The sequence below is a fragment of the Ascaphus truei genome, chromosome 4, assembly GCF_040206685.1.
Source record: "Ascaphus truei isolate aAscTru1 chromosome 4, aAscTru1.hap1, whole genome shotgun sequence".
Taxonomy (NCBI): domain Eukaryota; kingdom Metazoa; phylum Chordata; class Amphibia; order Anura; family Ascaphidae; genus Ascaphus; species Ascaphus truei.
The window spans coordinates 202,067,243-202,085,449 of record NC_134486.1 but is presented as its reverse complement, the minus strand read 5'-3'; the positions used below and the strand labels follow the sequence as shown (position 1 = coordinate 202,085,449).

At 40.5% G+C, this 18,207-nt stretch overlaps 1 protein-coding gene across 1 annotated transcript in view; it reads right to left on the bottom strand.

Annotated features, from left to right (window-relative positions):
• The window catches only part of PLG (plasminogen), a 164,745-nt gene extending 148,340 nt beyond the window's left edge, over positions 1-16,405 (bottom strand). The window contains exons 1-2 of the mRNA XM_075596748.1: positions 16,248-16,405; positions 4,049-4,184 (exon numbers count right to left, since the gene is read on the bottom strand). Of these exons, the coding sequence (XP_075452863.1) occupies positions 4,049-4,184; positions 16,248-16,296 (185 nt within the window). The 5' untranslated portion in view covers positions 16,297-16,405. The remainder of the gene's footprint in view (positions 1-4,048; positions 4,185-16,247) is intronic.
• Between the last annotated feature and the right edge of the window lie 1,802 nt (positions 16,406-18,207).

The following is an 18,207-nucleotide window of genomic DNA, read 5'->3' as shown; positions in this document are numbered from 1 at the left end:
TTCTCTGCTCCCCCCCCTCCCCTGGTTTCTCTGCTCCCCCCTGATTTCTCTTCTCTCCCCGTCTCTCTGCTCTACCCATCTCTCTGTTCTCCCCCCTGTCTCTCTGCTCTCCCCCCCTGTCTCTTTACTCTCCCCCCCGTCTCTCTGCTCTCCCCCCTGGTTTCTCTGCTCCCCCCCCCGGGTTTCTCTGCTCTCCCGTGGGTTTCTCTGCTCTCCCCCGTTCCCTGGTTTCTCTGCTCTCCCCCCTACCCTGGTTTCTCTGCTCCCCCCCATCTCTCTCCCCCCTCCCACCGTCTCTATCCCCCCTCCCCCTTTCTCTCCCCCCCCCCCGGTGAGAGAGAACCTGTTGCTAAATTTTTTGAATCCCACCACTGATCTCGACCTTTTAGCATTTCAATAGATGACCTGTGGACTTTTTAAAATTGATTGCATTGTCTGTTCCTTTCCTAAATTGAATAAAGTAAATTTTAGTAATTTAATTGTTGTTTTTAATGTTTTAAGCATTTTAATTTGTTAAATTTAAAAATTTTAAATGTTAATGTTTTGTTTTACATTGTAAAGTGATATGTATTTTTTTGTGACATGAACCAGTCAATATACTATAAGTATTAGTTCATTTAACTACCTGGATTTATTGATTTATTTATCTGTGATTGCTGATGATTCAATTATTTTTTGTAATTAGTAAGGGTATATATTTTAATTGAACTAGTTCTGTGGTATCCCTGACGAAGCCATTCATTGGTGAAACGCGTAGGAGGAGGAGCCAAGGGTCTGTGCTCTCATTTGGTATAGTGTATTGTTACCACTAGCACTGTTATGTGCGTCTGTGAGGGCAGCACTTGTCATCAGCTTGTTTGCCTGTATATTTGTTACCAGCACTTCGGAGGAGGATCGCATAGCCCCGATACAGCCGGGAAGGGTCATCGCGTCACATCTGGAAGTGACGTCACACCCGGAAACCCGGCGGGCTGTGCAGAGTCAGATTTCATCATCGTGACTGGAGGAGTTGTTTTGGGAGAACCAACGGGCCCCCACAAGCCATCGGCGGAGGTTGGGTGAGCACACCAAGCATTGGCTCAACCCACAGGCACCCCTCAACACTATATCCCCCTACGTTTTGCGTATCCATCTGGAGTTACTTCTCTGGTCACAAGACTTTGATCTCAACCCTCTGACATTCATTTAGCAGGAACTTGCTGCGATCGCCTCTCAGTAATGCACCCTATTCCAATTGTTTTTTATCATTATCTTTTGATTTTATTTAGCTAATTGTTGCTTGAGTTTGTGATTATATCTTGACACAATTTATTATAAAGGTATTTATCTTACCAGTACCCTTTTGACTGCGCTTCCATATTTTTTCCTTTCACAACTACTCATACCAAGGACTGGGGTTCCTTGTTCAGGAAGCTGCAATATCTTTTGGGTTTTGGTTTTTTAACACACTTTGTTTTAATTAATTTTAATTAATATTTTATTTAATGGTGCCAGACTCTACATGCTCCGGATTGGTTCATGTCACGTTATATATTTTATATTTATTTATATTGTTCATTATCTCTTGTTAGATTTTTAACTATATTTATAATAGTTTGTTCAGTATTTCAAGTTGCAGTTTTTATTTGGCGCACCCACTTTTTTCTTTTGCTTTTGTTCTAGACATTCTAAACCTGCTCCACATTAGAGCAAAGCACATTGCGCCTCCTTCTGGAAAGGTTTATAAAATGTGTATGCTCTAAGTAATAGAATGGATAGAGCCTTTGTTAAATAAATTAAATTTTCTTTCCAAGAACCAACTCTAATACCATCCTAGCCCCTGTCACTAGTTTTAAATATCTGGGCATGTGATTTAACCCCCATTTAACATTTGGGTTGCACATTGATACCCTGACATCCAAAACCTATGTCAAACTAGGTGTACTTTATAGGAACAAATCCTCTCTAAGCCTGCTGGTCAGAAGGCGTATCGCACAGCAAATGCTAATGCCAATGATAGACTATGGGAACATAGTATATGGCATGGCACCTCAAACTCACTTTGGCAAACTAGACAACTTCGAAACTCAATATGCTGCTTTGTCCTCCAATGTAACTACTGCACACATCACTGCGAAATGCTCAAAGAAGATTGACCATCCCTTAAGTCTAGGTGCAAAGTTAATTTTTCCTGTCTTGCCTTCAAATACTTACTATCTGAACAAGCTTCTCACCCCTACCACACACAGCACTCATCACCTGAGATCTGACCCCAAAACACTGTCCACGTCCCAAGGTTCAACAATGTATCCGGCCATTCCTGCTCATACCGTGCACCTCAGACCTGGAACAATCTACCAGAGACTCTCAAATCCGCCACCAGTCTAAACTCTTTCAAAACTAAAGCTGTCTCACATTTCAATCTGGTCTGCAACTGTTACATACGCCTATAACATATAGTATCTTTAACTGTTCATGCAAAGTCTTTAAATATAATATATAATTCTGTTCATGTAATATAACCATGTATTGTCATCATAACTCTGTGCCCAGGACATACTTGAAAACAAGAGGTAATCCTCAATGTATTACTTCCCAGTAAAACATATTATAAATAAATCACACAGACCATTGCATATGAGTGAATGTTTGAACTTTAATGCAGTCTAAAAATAAACAAAAAGTAATAGGGATTAGCACTTCCAGGCATGGTTACTCACGACTCCCCATGTTGTTGCAAAAAAGGATAGTTCTTTGTCTTGCAGAGGAAAAGTGACATGACTCTTTCTTAAGCAAGTGGTACAGGCAAACAAGTTCCCTTCAAATATTTAAACCCCGTTGAACTTTTCCAGCACCATGGACACACGCTACCTAAATATACATTTTTGACTGAAACCAATGCTTTTTAACAGCAATACTAATACATAGAAGTATCTTAATTATAATAAATCCTCCCATCTATTTATCTGTATGCACAATTTAGACTGGTATTCATCAAGCCGTGATGCAGGGTATTGAGGCACAATCCAGCGTTAGGTGACATTCACCGGATATTAATGAGTTTACCCCATAATGTTCAGAAATTGACAGTTAATCCTATACAAAGTCGGTGATATATTGCGTTATTACTGTAGCTAACATCCCTGTCTATATTTCTACCACATCTGTATTTGTAATCAAGTCTTATTCCCATAACTTATCCCCACACTTTATTTGCAATCGTGGGGGACACTCACCCATGTTTACTAAGCGGTGCTATTTCACAAAATACCTTCAAAATTCATAAGGCACCTTATACAGTATATGGGATGGTATCCTATGGAATAGCATTGCTTAGTAACATTGGGCCAATATGTTAAAACTCCAGCATATCCCAGTATCATGTATAGCAACCAATTTTTTGTACTTTTTAACTTTCAGAAAATCTCTTTCTCTGCTTTTTATTAAATATGCGGTGAAGTTGGTTTCCTGTGCTGGATTAGATTTTATTTACATTCATTTAAATTGAACTGATCTATTCGCCAGCATGGAGTAAATATCTTGACCGTACCATAAATGAGGACCTCTGATTTTCTCTAGCTTTCCTTACAAACATTCCCAAAATAAATTATGGTGAGTAAAAAAAGTGACAATAAACCCTCCACTGTATAGTGTACAGCAAATACAAATACCACTTGTGTTTACATGTTTCACACAGGTCTGTAACCCTACTTTTCCCCATGATCTCTTAGCATACAATGCTTCCACTGCAGCAAGGGATTCTGGGTAATGACATGCAAATGAGCACTCAGTGTGTTACTCCTTAAACTATTTTGACATGGATTCCTATAAACTTATGCCTGCCATATTACACAGCTTTTTCAGCACAGCCTGGGTTAAACAAGTTCATAGCCAGCAGACCTACCCACAGACAGCTGTTCTTACATTTTGGGTCTCATCAGTGTGAGGTTACTTACCAGCTAAGCAATGTGAAGCTGGAAGTGGCTATAACCAGACACAAAATAAGTTTTGGTGAGTAAAGAAAATATCACATACAAACATTGTAACTTCCTGTGGCCTCTGAACTTACCGACAAGTAAATGTAGGTTGTGTTTCACATTTTTCTGCGCATTCCACATCATTTTTAGTTGTATAGAAAAATATTCCTTTACTAAACATCCAAGCACCTTCGGTTTTTACATAGTCATCTAATATGTTACCTGCAACTAAAACAAACAAAAAAATATTGGGTTGATATGAAAAGTTTGCATTGCTAAACTTTATTTATTAGGTATTCTGTGCTTTTCATTTGTAAATGCAAACCACTCTACATGTAACTGGAGACATTTCAAATAGATATCTTATCCACTGCTCCACTTATCTTTATTGGCTCTCAGATAAGGACAGGATGGACTAAGGGTAAAGAAAACATTTGATTGACAAACACTCCAGAATACTTAGATTGTAAACTCTTCAGGGTAGGGATAACTTGTTCCTAATGTTACTTTTATGTATAAAGCGCTTATTCCCATTATGTGTTATATTATTATGTCATGTATTACTGCTTGAGAAGCGCTATGTGCACAAATGGCGCTATAAAAATAAAGATATAGATACATTGACAGGCTTGAAAGAACTGCAATTTGTAATACATTTCCAGAGAAATCTTAAGTATATGTAGTCAAGTCACCTGATGGCTACTATTCTGCCCTTGGGCTGGCAGTAAACCCTGGTACAATCAGGTTGCCAGTAGTTGCTATGGGGTTTTCTCCCTCCGAGGAGCTGCATTTGAGTGACTGCGGGGGACTGTGACATAAGGCCTGGGCATGACTAATCATGTGCCAGACCTGGTGCCCTCCTCCTGGCAGTACTTAAATGCAGGCCCGCCCTAAATTTAGGAGTGTCCTTCCCCGACTGAGGAAGGCAGGTCACACAACTGGGTGCCTGAGATTGGGGCCTTTCCTTGTGCTCTTCCCTCCGGGGGAGAGTGAGTGTGGACCATACCTCTGCTAGGGAGGTGGGGAAGAGCTAGGACGGCTGCGGGTGCCCTTGGCCTGTAGTGGCGGTTTAGGGACCATCCTTCAGTTAGAGCTGAGAGTACTGCCGTGTAACTGTGCTGTACAGAAAACAATAAACGGTTCTTGTTGTTATATACTTCCTGCCTGGTGCGTGACCTTGCTGGGGGGGTAGAGGTAATAGTTCTACCGTGGGAGATCACCTTCAACTCCTGGAGCCTACGGCAGATGGAGACACTACACTGATAAAGAGATATGTGGGGTATGAACCCCAGAAGCCTAGTCCTATGTCCCCACTACCACCGACGGACGTCGCAGCCCTCCTGTTACCAGCAGGTATCCTGCACGATACGACCAGTAATGGTAGAATCTCCCAGGGGGTGGGGGAAACACGTTACATATGGTTCCATTGGTTTAATTGGATTAGATTGTTACATTCTTCATAAAAAAATGACTACGTGGGATTGCAACTTTATCTAATATTGGGATATCTAAGCTTGATGAGATGTGTCTTTACAGCATGAGTATAAAGAATAAGAAGCAGGCACACGGTCTTACTCAAAAGGAGGTTTAATATGCCATAAAGTCCAACGTTTCGGCAGTCAAATACTGCCTTTCTCAAGGTGAACAATAAAGAAAAAATAAAAGTGGCGCTAGTCCTATTAATGAGGTGCAATAAATAAAGTCCCGCAGCTGGTGTCCCAGGAGGTAATTCAAACTCCTCCTTATATAAGATTGGTATAAAATAAAGTTGTCCTCCAGCGCGTGGTCTTATTGCTCTTTTCTTCAAATGACCAACCACATGGATTGTGGTGGTTTCTATTGCTGCAAGTGTCCTTTAAAAACTTCCTTGCTGGAGCTGCTTTTCAGTCACTTTTTCTCAGCTCCTGACTTGTCTGTCTGGGTCCACGGGGATGGGAGGCTTTCTCAGATTTGTGCACAGTCTGTTGTGCCTCTCCGTGTGCAGAGCTCCCTGCTGTTTGTCAGTGTTGGTTAGCTGATCCACAGACTCCACAGGTATGGTGGCTCCAAAAGACCAAGAAGGGGATGTCCACATCAAACTAATTTCACCTGGTTTGGCTTCATCAGTGATCAAGTGAGAAAAAGTGACTGAAAAGCAGCTCCAGCAAGGAAGTTTTTAAAGGACACTTGCAGCAATAGAAACCACCACAATCCATGTGGTTGGTCATTTGAAGAAAAGAGCAATAAGACCACACGCTGGAGGACAAATTTATTTTCTACCTTTCTCAAGGTGAAGGCTTCATCTTGAGAAAGGCAGTATTTGACTGCCGAAACGTTGGACTTTATGGCATATTAAACCTCCTTTTGAGTAAGACTGTGTGCCTGCTTCTTCTTCTTTGTACTGGAACATTTGGGACTACAGGAGCTCCCCAGGACCAGGGCACTGGCAGCTAAGTACCCCACCTCTATTACCATTGATATTGAGTGCGTGTATCATCCTCTGTCTATCTTTACAGCATGAGGACAGGACTGATTTACAATATCATTAACCATGCCATTCTAGATATATATTTGAAAGAGACTGTGTGGTGCTCAAAAAACAAGTGGCAGATATTGGTATGTATGCCTGAGAAATGCCCGCAAAATAGTACCCCTCAGGTATCTGTATAGAGATACAGTATAGATAGGTATGAAAGCCCTAAAAATGATGCTTAACTGGATAAATCCCACGCATTCCAAATGTATCACTGTTTCTCTGAGTGGGATATAGACTGTCCTCTTAGAATGGGAGAATCACGGGATAGTTTTGGATGATCATTTTAGGTTAAAAGTACAAGGGAAACATAAAGTATGGGTTCATTGTGTCCATAGTCAGGGAGGAGCATGATTCAGAGTAACAATAGTACTACCTCATTAAAGGCCAGATCCACAGAGCTCGGTTAAAGCAGTAATATTACATTCCTCCCTTTTTTATTGTTATTTGTATATGTAAAGTATGTGAAAATATATAATTCTACATTCTTAGCTAAGCTGGCAATCATTTGGTGCTCCTGTTATAAATCTGTCAAAATCCTGATTGTGTGCCTAACATAATGGAGGCCTTCTAACTCTATGCTGCAGTCTGTGAAATGCTGCAACTGATATGCAACATTATATTCTGCTCACACTGCACAGCTCTTCCAGACTAGTGCAGTCTGGTTGGATTAATGCAGCGGGTGTTCCGTTCAGAAGCAGGGACACCCACTGTGTTAATCCTGATGGGAAATTCCCCGGGTGTGCACTTGGCAGTAATCAGGCCACACTTGAGTGGAGATGAATCTGACTGCATTTGTAGGTGTACAGTAACACATTATTGTTACAGCTTTCAGAGTAATAGAAAGTCTGCGGTTTGAAACACAGCAACAGATCTGTTTGTCATACTTTGTTGCCAAAGGCAGAGCTCAAAAAGTTGTGTGTAAGAGTGTTTCAAAAGAGTGGAAGTGGATATGAATTTCTAAATTGTAGCAACCAATGATGGATGATCAGTACATTAAAAAAAATCCTTAAAAATGTAATTAGGAGGGGCATGGCCAGGAAGCCGAGCGGAGAAGCCGCAAAATTCTTAGCTCCCCAAACAATCCCCTGCAATGCCGGTATAAAGCCCCTAAAACCAGCGAAAACACGCAATAAAGAGCCACCTAAGGTGTCGGGACACAGGGGGAGAGGAATTTGTGGGATTCTGGCCGAGGTGAAATGGGAGAGCGGGGGATTCGTACCCGCCCGAGGACTCCCCCCCTTCGCCTCTCAGGATCTCTAAGATGGCCGCCGGGACTGCGCGGCAGAGGTAGTGGCCGTTCACCGAGCCCCCCGAGGCAAACGGTAGCCATCCCGACCCCCACCCCCTCCCGACAACTTCAGAGCACCCGCACCGAGCCGGAGTCCCAAGATGGCGCCGGCCGGTGTGTGAAGTGCACACAACCGTGCAGCCGCAGTGGAACCAGGGCAGGTAATCCTCCTGGTGGCACGGGGACCCATGGGCCCCGAAGGAGAGGGGAAGACCCACCTGGAGAGAAGGAGGCTGCTAGCTAGAGCGGCCCTGCTGCGGGGAGGCTGGCGGCCATCTTGGTACACCCCACCTGTTCTCTGCAGCTGTGCTGCAAACAAAAACTTTATATATATAAAAAAACAAAAACACACAAATAAAGAAATACTCCTCCCCCCCCCTCCAATTAAAGCCTACCTTGGGTCCCACTACCCCCTACAAATTGACCACTGGGCCCAGTGCAGAGTCAGCCCATATGAGACAAAAGGGTCCAAAATACCAAGGAATAAAGGCTCAACCAAAACCAAATAAAGAAATGTGAATAATGTGTGTATGATCTAGACATTTTAAGAATGAGGGGGCTCATCTCAATTTAAAATCTGTTTACACCACTTAAACACATCCAGCTCTACTCTCAGCAAAAATTGACTGACTAAACAACAAAAATGCCGTCCACTAAACAACCAAGAAAACCAGCGGTCCAACGGGAGGCTTCCCTCTTCTTCAAAAAACAAAGCTTAAAAGACCAAGACGCGTCCACCGCAGGCGGAGACACAAAATCAGATCCAGACTCTGGAGAGGAGACGGACGCCCCGCTTACCCGCAAAGCAATGATGGGGTTTGTACAGGAATTAAAAAGCTCCTTTCACTCCGAGATACAGAGCTTCCGCCACAGCATCAGAGCGGAGATAGCGACCATAGAAGATCGCATTGTGGAAGTGGAGAAGAAGGTGGATAATACCGCCCTGGTACAAGAGTCCCAAGCTCAAGAAATCGAAGAATTAAAAACTCAAGTCAAAACAATCTTCGAAAAACTAGAAGACACGGAGAACCGGTCACGACGCAATAACATGCGGATCAGAGGCATCCCGGAAGAAGTGGACAACACCCAATTAGACGCATATCTCACACGGCTCTTCAAGTCCCTGTTACCCGAAACATCGGATGAAAAACTTCAGATTGACAGAGCACATAGGCTTCCTAGACCGAAAGGCCTAGACCCAGCAAAGCCACGGGACGTGATCACACGCCTACACTATTTCCGTACTAAAGAGGAAATATTGAGAGTCGCTAGAACAACTGCAAAGATAGAGCAAGATAATGTTCCACTCCTCATCTTCCCGGACTTGGCTCAAACCACGCTGAATAAGCGGAGAATGTTTGCGCAGATCACCAACTCGCTGCGGAACAACAAAATCCGCTACCGCTGGGGCTTCTCGTGTAAACTACTGTTCACCTACCAAGAAACTATGCATATTCTACTCTCACCAGTGGACGGTGAGGCAAAACTACGAACATTGGACCTACTCGAACCAGGAGATCCGGAAGCCTCTCAAAGGCCTAGTCAATCACCTAAGGCACAACACCAGGCATGGGCCAAAGCCCCAACCTCTGGGCGAGCTAGGACCCAACCCACTTGAAAAACTAGAGCTGGAAACTCTCCTAACACCCATTCAAGACGACAGGCAAACCAAAACGTGGTCTGGTCATAAGGTACAAGCTGTGACGTGGTTCACTCCAACAATCTATCTAAAAACTAATCAACGGTCGAGATATCTGGAGCACATCGACCAACTTGACCAAGCCACAATGACCACAACAACCTGCACATCAAGAAACCACTGAGTTTAGTCTCTAAAGTTTCCAAAGTGTGCAAACTCCAAAACTCAGGCTATGTCCTTGTTCACTGTGGAACTGTTCTCCCAAGTTACCCACAAAGTTGAGACATTTAAAGTTTGACAGTCAGTTTGTACTAATCTGAACATTTAGAGGGACTGATAAACAATGTTTGTTTGGTACTGCTTTCTAGATAGAAATGTTTTTACAAAAACAAGTTTTAGACCGATATGTTGCCTATAATTTATTTGGTCTCCCAAAATTCAACTACTAAATTTTTATTAGAGACTGAAATATCAGAGGCTACGTCCCAGATTTTTTCCATGTTTCTTTTGAGATATAATTTTGTTACAAGAGACCCATCTGAAAAAAGAGGACCAATCGCTGCTGTTTAGCAGTGACTACCGTCTAGTCTACCACTCATCAGCTCCCACGAAAAAGAATGGCGTAGCTACACTCCTTCATAAAAATTAAAATTTCAAAGTAGACAAAATTAAACGTGACCTCGCTGGAAGAATTCTAATTATTACTGGGTCATTGAACTCCACCGATATAACAATAGTCAACACTTACGCCCCTAACGACAATCAAGAATCTTTCTTCCAAGAACTAAAAAGTTTAATCCTTTCCGTCCAGAAAGGTCTATTCATTTTAGCAGGAAACTTAAACGCAATTATGGACCCAAATTTAGAAAAATCCCCCAGTCTCCCACCGCCACAAAAAATAGCTCCCTCTACTCGGGGTCTCATATCTATGACCAAGGAGCTGCTGTTGGTAGACCCCTGGAGATTAGTAAATAACAAAGTAAAGGATTTTTCCTTTTTTTCTCACCCCCATAACAGCTATTCTCGAATTGACTATATCCTAATAGACCAACAAATTAGTGATAATATCTCCTCAGCAGTAATCGCCCCCTCTGCTTGGTCAGACCACTCTACACTTATAACCAGACTAGTAGGCCTCACTCCCAAAAATACAACAAGGTCGTGGTCCTTGAATGAATCACTACTATTGAACCCACAAAATCTCCAACTAATAGAAAAAGATCTGGCCCAATATTTTGAAATAAACAATACCCCAGAGGTTTCCTCTTTTACCCTTTGGGGAGCCCACAAATCAGTGATAAGAGGCAAACTGATTGCCCTGGCTTCTCGGAAAAAAAAAGAAAAAACAAAACAAATTGAAATACTAACACAAAAATTATCAGAGCTAGAATTTATTCACAAGTCAAACCCCTCCCGGAAAAATTACAGGCAAATAATCTCAGTGAGGGGCGAACTAAACCTCTTGTTAGTGTTGAACGCAGAAAGAGCTATAAGATGGTCTCAACAGAAATACTATGAAAAAAGTAATAAAGCAGATAGAACGTTGGCACGTAAATTAAAGCAAAAACAAGCTAAAACTAAAATTCATAACATCTATACTAAAAATGGCTCAGAATCCCACAATCCCAAAATTATAAGTGACGCATTTAGGGACTACTACACATCCCTTTACAATCTACCAGACCCAGTGGGAGACTCGGCTAAAGATAAAAAGAGCAATAAAGATTTGGAATTATCTAGCAGAATGCCGACTCCCCACTCTAGACCCAAATGACATCACAAACCATGAAAAAACTATAGAGCCCCTGGAAATTATGGAAGCAATAAAATCCCTGAAAATTAAGAAGGCCCCTGGTCTAATCTGAATCTAATACACGTAGCAAATCTTACAAAGTGCCCGTCTCTATTACTCTCCTTAGATGCAGAAAAAGCGTTCGATCGATTAGATTGGCAGTTTATGTCAGCTATGCTTTCGCAGATGGGATTCACAGCCAAAATTTTAAATAGTATAAACACACTATACTCCACACCAACGGCCACTGTGAGGACGAACAGCTCTTTGTGTGACCCCTTTTCAATATTAAATGGAACTAGGCAGGGTTGTCCGCTCTCACCTTTTTGTTTGCCTTAGCCATAGAACCATTAGCATACCAGATAAGGATGAACCCCAATATTGCGGGTATTTCTGTTGGTCAGGAAGAATTCAAAATAGCTTTTTTTGCGGACGACATACTATTGACGCTTTCAAAACCTCTCACATCCCTCCCTAACCTTTTTTCTGTTCTATCAGAATTTGGCTCACTTTCAGGTTATAAAATTAATCATTCCAAATCCATGGCCCTTAGTTTAAATCTCCCTAAAGAATTAGTAAAATTACTCCAACTAAATTTTGACTTTAAATTGAACGCGAACCATATTAAATATCTAGGGGTTCAACTAACAAAAAATTATTTAATTTTATACAACGCAAATTTTAAACCCTTTTTTGACCAGATAGTCAAGGACTTAGCCACTTGGAACCCATATATAATATCTTGGTTTGGGAGAATAACCACTATTAAAATGAACATTTTACCTTGACTCCTTTATCTCTTTCAAACTCTCCCGGTTAAAATCTGTCAGAAAGATCTAAATAATATTCAGAAGAAAATTTTGAAGTTTGTCTGGCAAAACAGGCGACCTAGAGTTCGCAAAGATATTCTTTATAAGTCCAAATCAGAAGGAGGCTTAGCTCTTCCGAACTTACAAAACTACTATAGAGCAGCTCAATTGAGGCAACTTGTTAGCTGGCATGCAAACCCAACCGAAAGGAGGTGGGTCGAGATAGAGGATTTTTATTTGTTCCCCATGCAGAATAAAAAATCTTCTCTGGCTCAACAAAAAGTCTAGATCACCCGAGAGTTTGAAGAACCCGGTGATATCTTTTGCCTGTAATCTCTGGGACTCCCTCAAATCCAAGTTCCAACTAACCGGTACCCCTTCCCTCATGCAACCCCTATTCTCAGACCCCTCTCTTCCCTTTTACACAGAAAACCTGCTCTCCCATACCTGGGTTCAAAAAGGACTCACGAAAGTCAAAGATATTCTCATTCAAGGGAAAGTCCCCCCATTCGCTTCTCTACAAACGAATCATGATATCCCCTCTTCCGATTTTTTCAGATTTCTCCAAGTTGGATCCAATCAGTCTACAAATCAAGCCAACCCCATTCTTTAACTCTGTTTGAGGACTGGTGTCTACACCAGCCCCACACAAAGGGCATTATCTCCAGAATATATCAAAGTCTATCCTCTATCAAGAGTCATCAAACCCCCGATAAAAATATGGTATCCTGGGAAAAAGACCTCAACTTCTGTATAGATCTCGATACCTGGAAAGACATCTGGGAAGCTGCCTCCAAAAATTTATCGTGCGTTGTAATAAAAGAGAATATTTACAAGTTAATACTCAGATGGTATATGACTCCTGCCAGACTGCACTCTTTTCTCCCAGCGGTCTCCCCTCTGTGCTGGCGTGGTTGTGGTGAAGTGGGGAATATTCTGCATATATTCTGGTCATGTCCCAAAATCCAACAAACATGGACGGAAGTGTTCACCTTAATACACAAGATCCTTGAAATCACTGTCCCACATGACCCAGTATATATATTGCTAGGCAAGCCAATAGCTAATATTCCCCGGAAAAAAGCTAGAGTACTAGCCCAAATGTTAAATGCTACACGGTGTACAATTGCCAAAAATTGGAAACAACCTGCCCCCCATCCTTAAACCAAATAAATAACAAAATTTGGCATATAGTTTATATGGAAAAACTCTCAGCCTATCTGAACATCTCTACCTCGCAATTTTCTGAGATTTGGGCCCCTTGGTTTCGCCATGCAGGTATATCCCCATACAGTATATAGATTAGAATATTTGGAACAGAGTGATACACGTGGTAATTAAATTGTTGTGTACAATGCTATATTTTTACAAATGCTAGCCCTCCCCCACCATCCTGACCCCCCTTTTATCTGTTATATGTTTTGTTAATTAATATTTTGTATGTTAAAAAATGCTCAATAAAAAATTTAAGTAAAAAAAAAAAATGTAATTAGGAGTTTAAAAAAAAAAGCAGACAGTATTATTTAATACTACAAAACTGATTTATTTAAAAAAAACATATAGGATTTTTCACGTTTTGCTGTTTTAAGTCAGGGCTACTGTAGCTAAGACAGTCATAGCCGTTATGTTCCTCGAGGTTAACACATATCCACAGTAATTAATTCTATGCAACAACAATGTCCTTACTTATCTCATTAGCGTAGGCTTAACATCAGAGAAGAGAGAGAGAGAGAACACAGCACACTTATCAAGGGAAATAATTGATTTTCACCAGTATCTTGTAGCAGCATCATTTTTATTATGAGATTCTACAAAATAGAAGTAACCCCTCCTGTCTCTTTTAGCAGTAAGTACTGTATCTACTCATTACATTTCATCATATGGGTTAGTAATATACTATTTTATTTTCCAAAATACAACTACAGTATATCACTTTTAAGGCATGCACTACATACAGTATGACGTATAGCAGAGGTTTTAAATATTTTTTTGGCCTTTGGGACCCCCATTCTGTGTTTCCATTGCACAAAAGACAGATGTCCCTGATTTGGAGGTTCAGATCCCCAAAAGGTTCACTCTTAAAAGAATAAGTATGTCACAAATAGGAATATATGAATTGGTTAGTGCTGTCAATAAGGTCCCATAGTTAGTTGCCACAGAGATATTGGCCCTTTTCTCATTGCCCCATGTTTGCCTTGATAGATAGGGGATTATGCCTTAAACTCCAATAATGTAAATCGGGAACTGTTGCGCAGAAACTATTGTACCACTGCAGTTATTGAGAGTTTACATGTGACAGAACCCCGATTTGCACCATTGTAGTTTAGTGAATTAACCCCATAGATCCCATAGGGTAAACATGTTTTATATAAGGTGTGTTGCTGGTAGTTTCTTTGCAGCTTATGTGCCCTTCTATGCAATAATTAGCAGATTTTTGTTAATTCGCCTTTCAAGATAACAAAGGTATCATTCACCAGAAATAGAACTTTACTACATTCAATTGGACAAGTGTTCTAAAAACATCTGGTGATGTTTCTTCTCTGACCAACAATGATTTGAAAAATGAGCCCTCATAGGTCTCGCCTTCATATACAGGTTGCTACTAAACTAAATAGATTGATAATTACTTGATCTAAAAAAAAAGGGCCTATGAAGGTGATGTACTAATGAACAAGTGGCGTAATAATGTTGCTGAAAATAAATGTATTTGGTGCCATTTTGAGACCAAAATGTTCACATACTTTAATTCCTGTACTGTATTCTTTGTGAAGCACTGAGTACACTTTTGGTGCTTTATAAATAAAGACATACAATACAATACTAGATTTATGGAGAAAAATTCCATGAACTTAGTTGTTTAATAAATCCAGTGCTATTTTACTGCTTCAGATTTGCACCTTAGAAACATTGACAGATGGGTCGCTTTTAGCTAGTTTGCTGAATTTGATACAAATATCTTGGGCACAAAGACTTTTTTTCTCTTATGATAAAACATGTGCAGTTTTTGCTATGGAATCACAACAGGTTTGCAACAAAAATAGTTGATGCATGACTCACAAATTTGTACACCTTTCCAACCTTGTGGTTAATGGTCAGGAGTAAAAAGATTAAAACAAACCATTATAGTGTTTGCATAAAAAAATACCACAGTATAATTTCTTAATAGAATTTATCAGATATTATTAAATAAAAATACCACTTGTGAGCACATTCACATGTCTCAGACATGTCTGCAACCCTGATTTCACCATATGTCTTAGCATGCAATGTTTCCACTGCAGCCAGGGATTCTGGGAAATAACATGCAAATGAGCACACAGTGTCACCTCAGATATTATCAGAACTTATTTTGCACCATTTTACATGTCATTCTCAATATTTTTGTACTTTAACACATACTCTGAATGATTACACTTATCGACAAAACTCCCATTTTTGAGACCTATAACTCATAAATACAGAAAATACTTATTAAACCTCCCATTACACTGTAAAACAACTCTAATTAGTAAGGTTAACTGAAGAAAGAAGCACGTGTAAAAATGTTTTTCCTTCTGGTTCCAGTAAAAACATTTTATAATTAAAGTCATCGAACATGTGTATAGATAAATTAGGTTAGAGTTTTTTCACTTAGGTGCTAAACTGAAGTGGATTATGATAACACTTGTATGCTCTTTATATACATTTTCACATTGTATAACAAGTACATGTTAAATGAAAAGATTAAAATTAGCAAATGCGGAGACAGGGGGGGAAATATAACAACTCATTGTTGTCCCTCCTCACTTTGTACTAATATTAAACACTATACACCTGTGGTCAAAGTTACTTTAAAAAGTAGTGGTGCTGGGTCTGACTTCAAAAGTCTAAATGTACTTAAAATTGAGGGAAATCGTTTTTGATCATCTTTTTTTTTAAAATAGAGTCAGAAAATGAGAGATTTACTAAAAAAAATTGACAAAAAATTAAATAGATAGTGGAGCCATACATTTGCCAATAAACAAAAGAAGTGTTATTCTGGGGTCATAAAATACAAAGTAGTGGTTCTGCATACCTTTAAGTTAGTACCATCACACTTCAAACTCTGTTCTAGGCAAAGTTCATTGTAGTTTTAATGCTGCTGTGAAATACTGTACTATCACCGGATTAAATTCAGCAATAATAATTTTGCTGGGTAAAAAAAACTTATTTCGGTTTATAAAAGACAGGTACAATGAATAATTAAAAAATGTGAGGAAAATGTCTTACCTGTGTATAACCAGAAAAGAAGGAGAAAAACAATTTTGTTAGTGCCCATTTTAGGAGAGGATTGCAGATGAGCTGAGATGTGGAACTCTAATTTAAATGCACTTTATGGACAAACAGAAAAAGCCAGACAAATAGAACTGCCTGCTTCAGTCAATCATTCTCCAGGTGACCTCTGGAACCTTATGGTCTAAATTGTTAAAACATAACCTTGAATTGAGGTGTTGCAAAACCCTATTTACGGTTGATCTTTGGTAAAAGTAATTGAATCCCTTCCTAACAGCCACAACGCACAATATCAAAATAACTGCATACAAAACCAGGATAAACTGTTATTATTTTTTATTATTTGTATAGCTAGTGCTGCCATCTGTGTCCATATGAAAATATTAGAATCAGACAGTGCTGATTTTCTAATTAAGGTATAAAAAAAAACTGAGAAGTTATGTAATAAGGCAAGTTTTAAAAATTGGGTTTAGACTCTGCACCCTTTTTAAGAGCACAGTTGTGTTAAATCTAAGAAACAGTTTATCACATCTGGTGCGTGTTATTAGAAGTCAGACACTTATGTCCCTGTAAACTTGGTGTTTTTTTATGCAGATCAAAGGGAGATAAAGTGACACAATGGTGTGGACTTTGACACATCATGTTATAATCTATGTGGTCTACCTTGGGTTGCCACATTTAAATTTTAATAATAAGGGATGCTCGGATGCTGAAATGCAGTATGAAAGGGTGACATCATATGGAACATGATTTTATATATATATATATATTGTGGCAGGACAGCCTCGCGGCGGGGTCAGTAAGACGCTTGAAACTATGGGAAACTTTCAACACTAGTGGTTTATTAGCCACAACCAAAATAAGTACGGGTGCACTGTCCCTTTAAGAAACTACTTTCTTGCAAATTAAAGCCTAGTCCCGTTAAGGACACTAACTAACTTCTTGAGCCCTTACTAACAGGACAGCCAGCTAATCTGGTCATGCCCAAAACATGCTACACAAACGATAACCAATAAGCATAATAAGAATAAAGTCTTATCTGTTTCAGCTCCAAACAGCAAACAGGAACACGGTTCCGGGGAGCAGGCTGTGTCCAGCCTCGCAGCAATGTTTATCTTTATCCTGGGTTGGGGTCCCAGCTGGTCCCAGCAGCAAAGCTCCTCGCAGGACTGGGGACCAGAGCAGCAGCAGCTGCTACGGCTTCCAAGCCGGGAGAGTTCTCTCCACCTTCCTGTGGAAAAACAAGCTCACCTTGTGTGAGCAACTTCCTGCTTTTTAAAGCACTTGTTTCACTCATGAGTTCAGCCCCTGTTTAATCAGTCCTCAGCTGTGCTTTCTCTGTCTGAGGAGCTTAACACTCAGTGATCTGGCTGCAGCATCTCTCCATTCACTGTCACAGCCTACTGAGTCAGTGACTCTGTCACAATATATATATATATACAGTGTTCGACAAATCACCCAAAAATCTACTCGCCCAACCAAAAAAATCTACTCGCCACCTAGTCCCGCCCCCAACCCCGCCCCAACCCCGCCCCTAGTCCCACCCCTAGTCCCACCCCTAGTCCCGCACCCAACCCCGCCCCCAACCCCGCTTTAAAATAAAATATATAAATAAAATACATTTAATAAATTCCTAGTCAGAACAACATTCGTTTTTGATAAATGTATTTATTACATTATACTACAATTAGTCCTTGTTACGTGTGTGTGTGTGTGTGTGTGTGTGTGTGTGTGTGTGTGTGTGTGTGTGTGTGTGTGTGTGTGTGTGTGTGTGTGTGTGTGTGTGTGTGTGTGTGTGTGTGTGTGTGTGTGTGTGTGTGTAAATGTCGGATCTAGAAATAAAAGCCACAGGTAAATGACTAGTTTCCTGAACCCCTTAACCAGTGTCTGGACGTCCCCGCTTCACAATATCTAAAGCAGCAATCCCGCCTGGGATCTTACCTGATCCGCAGTCCCT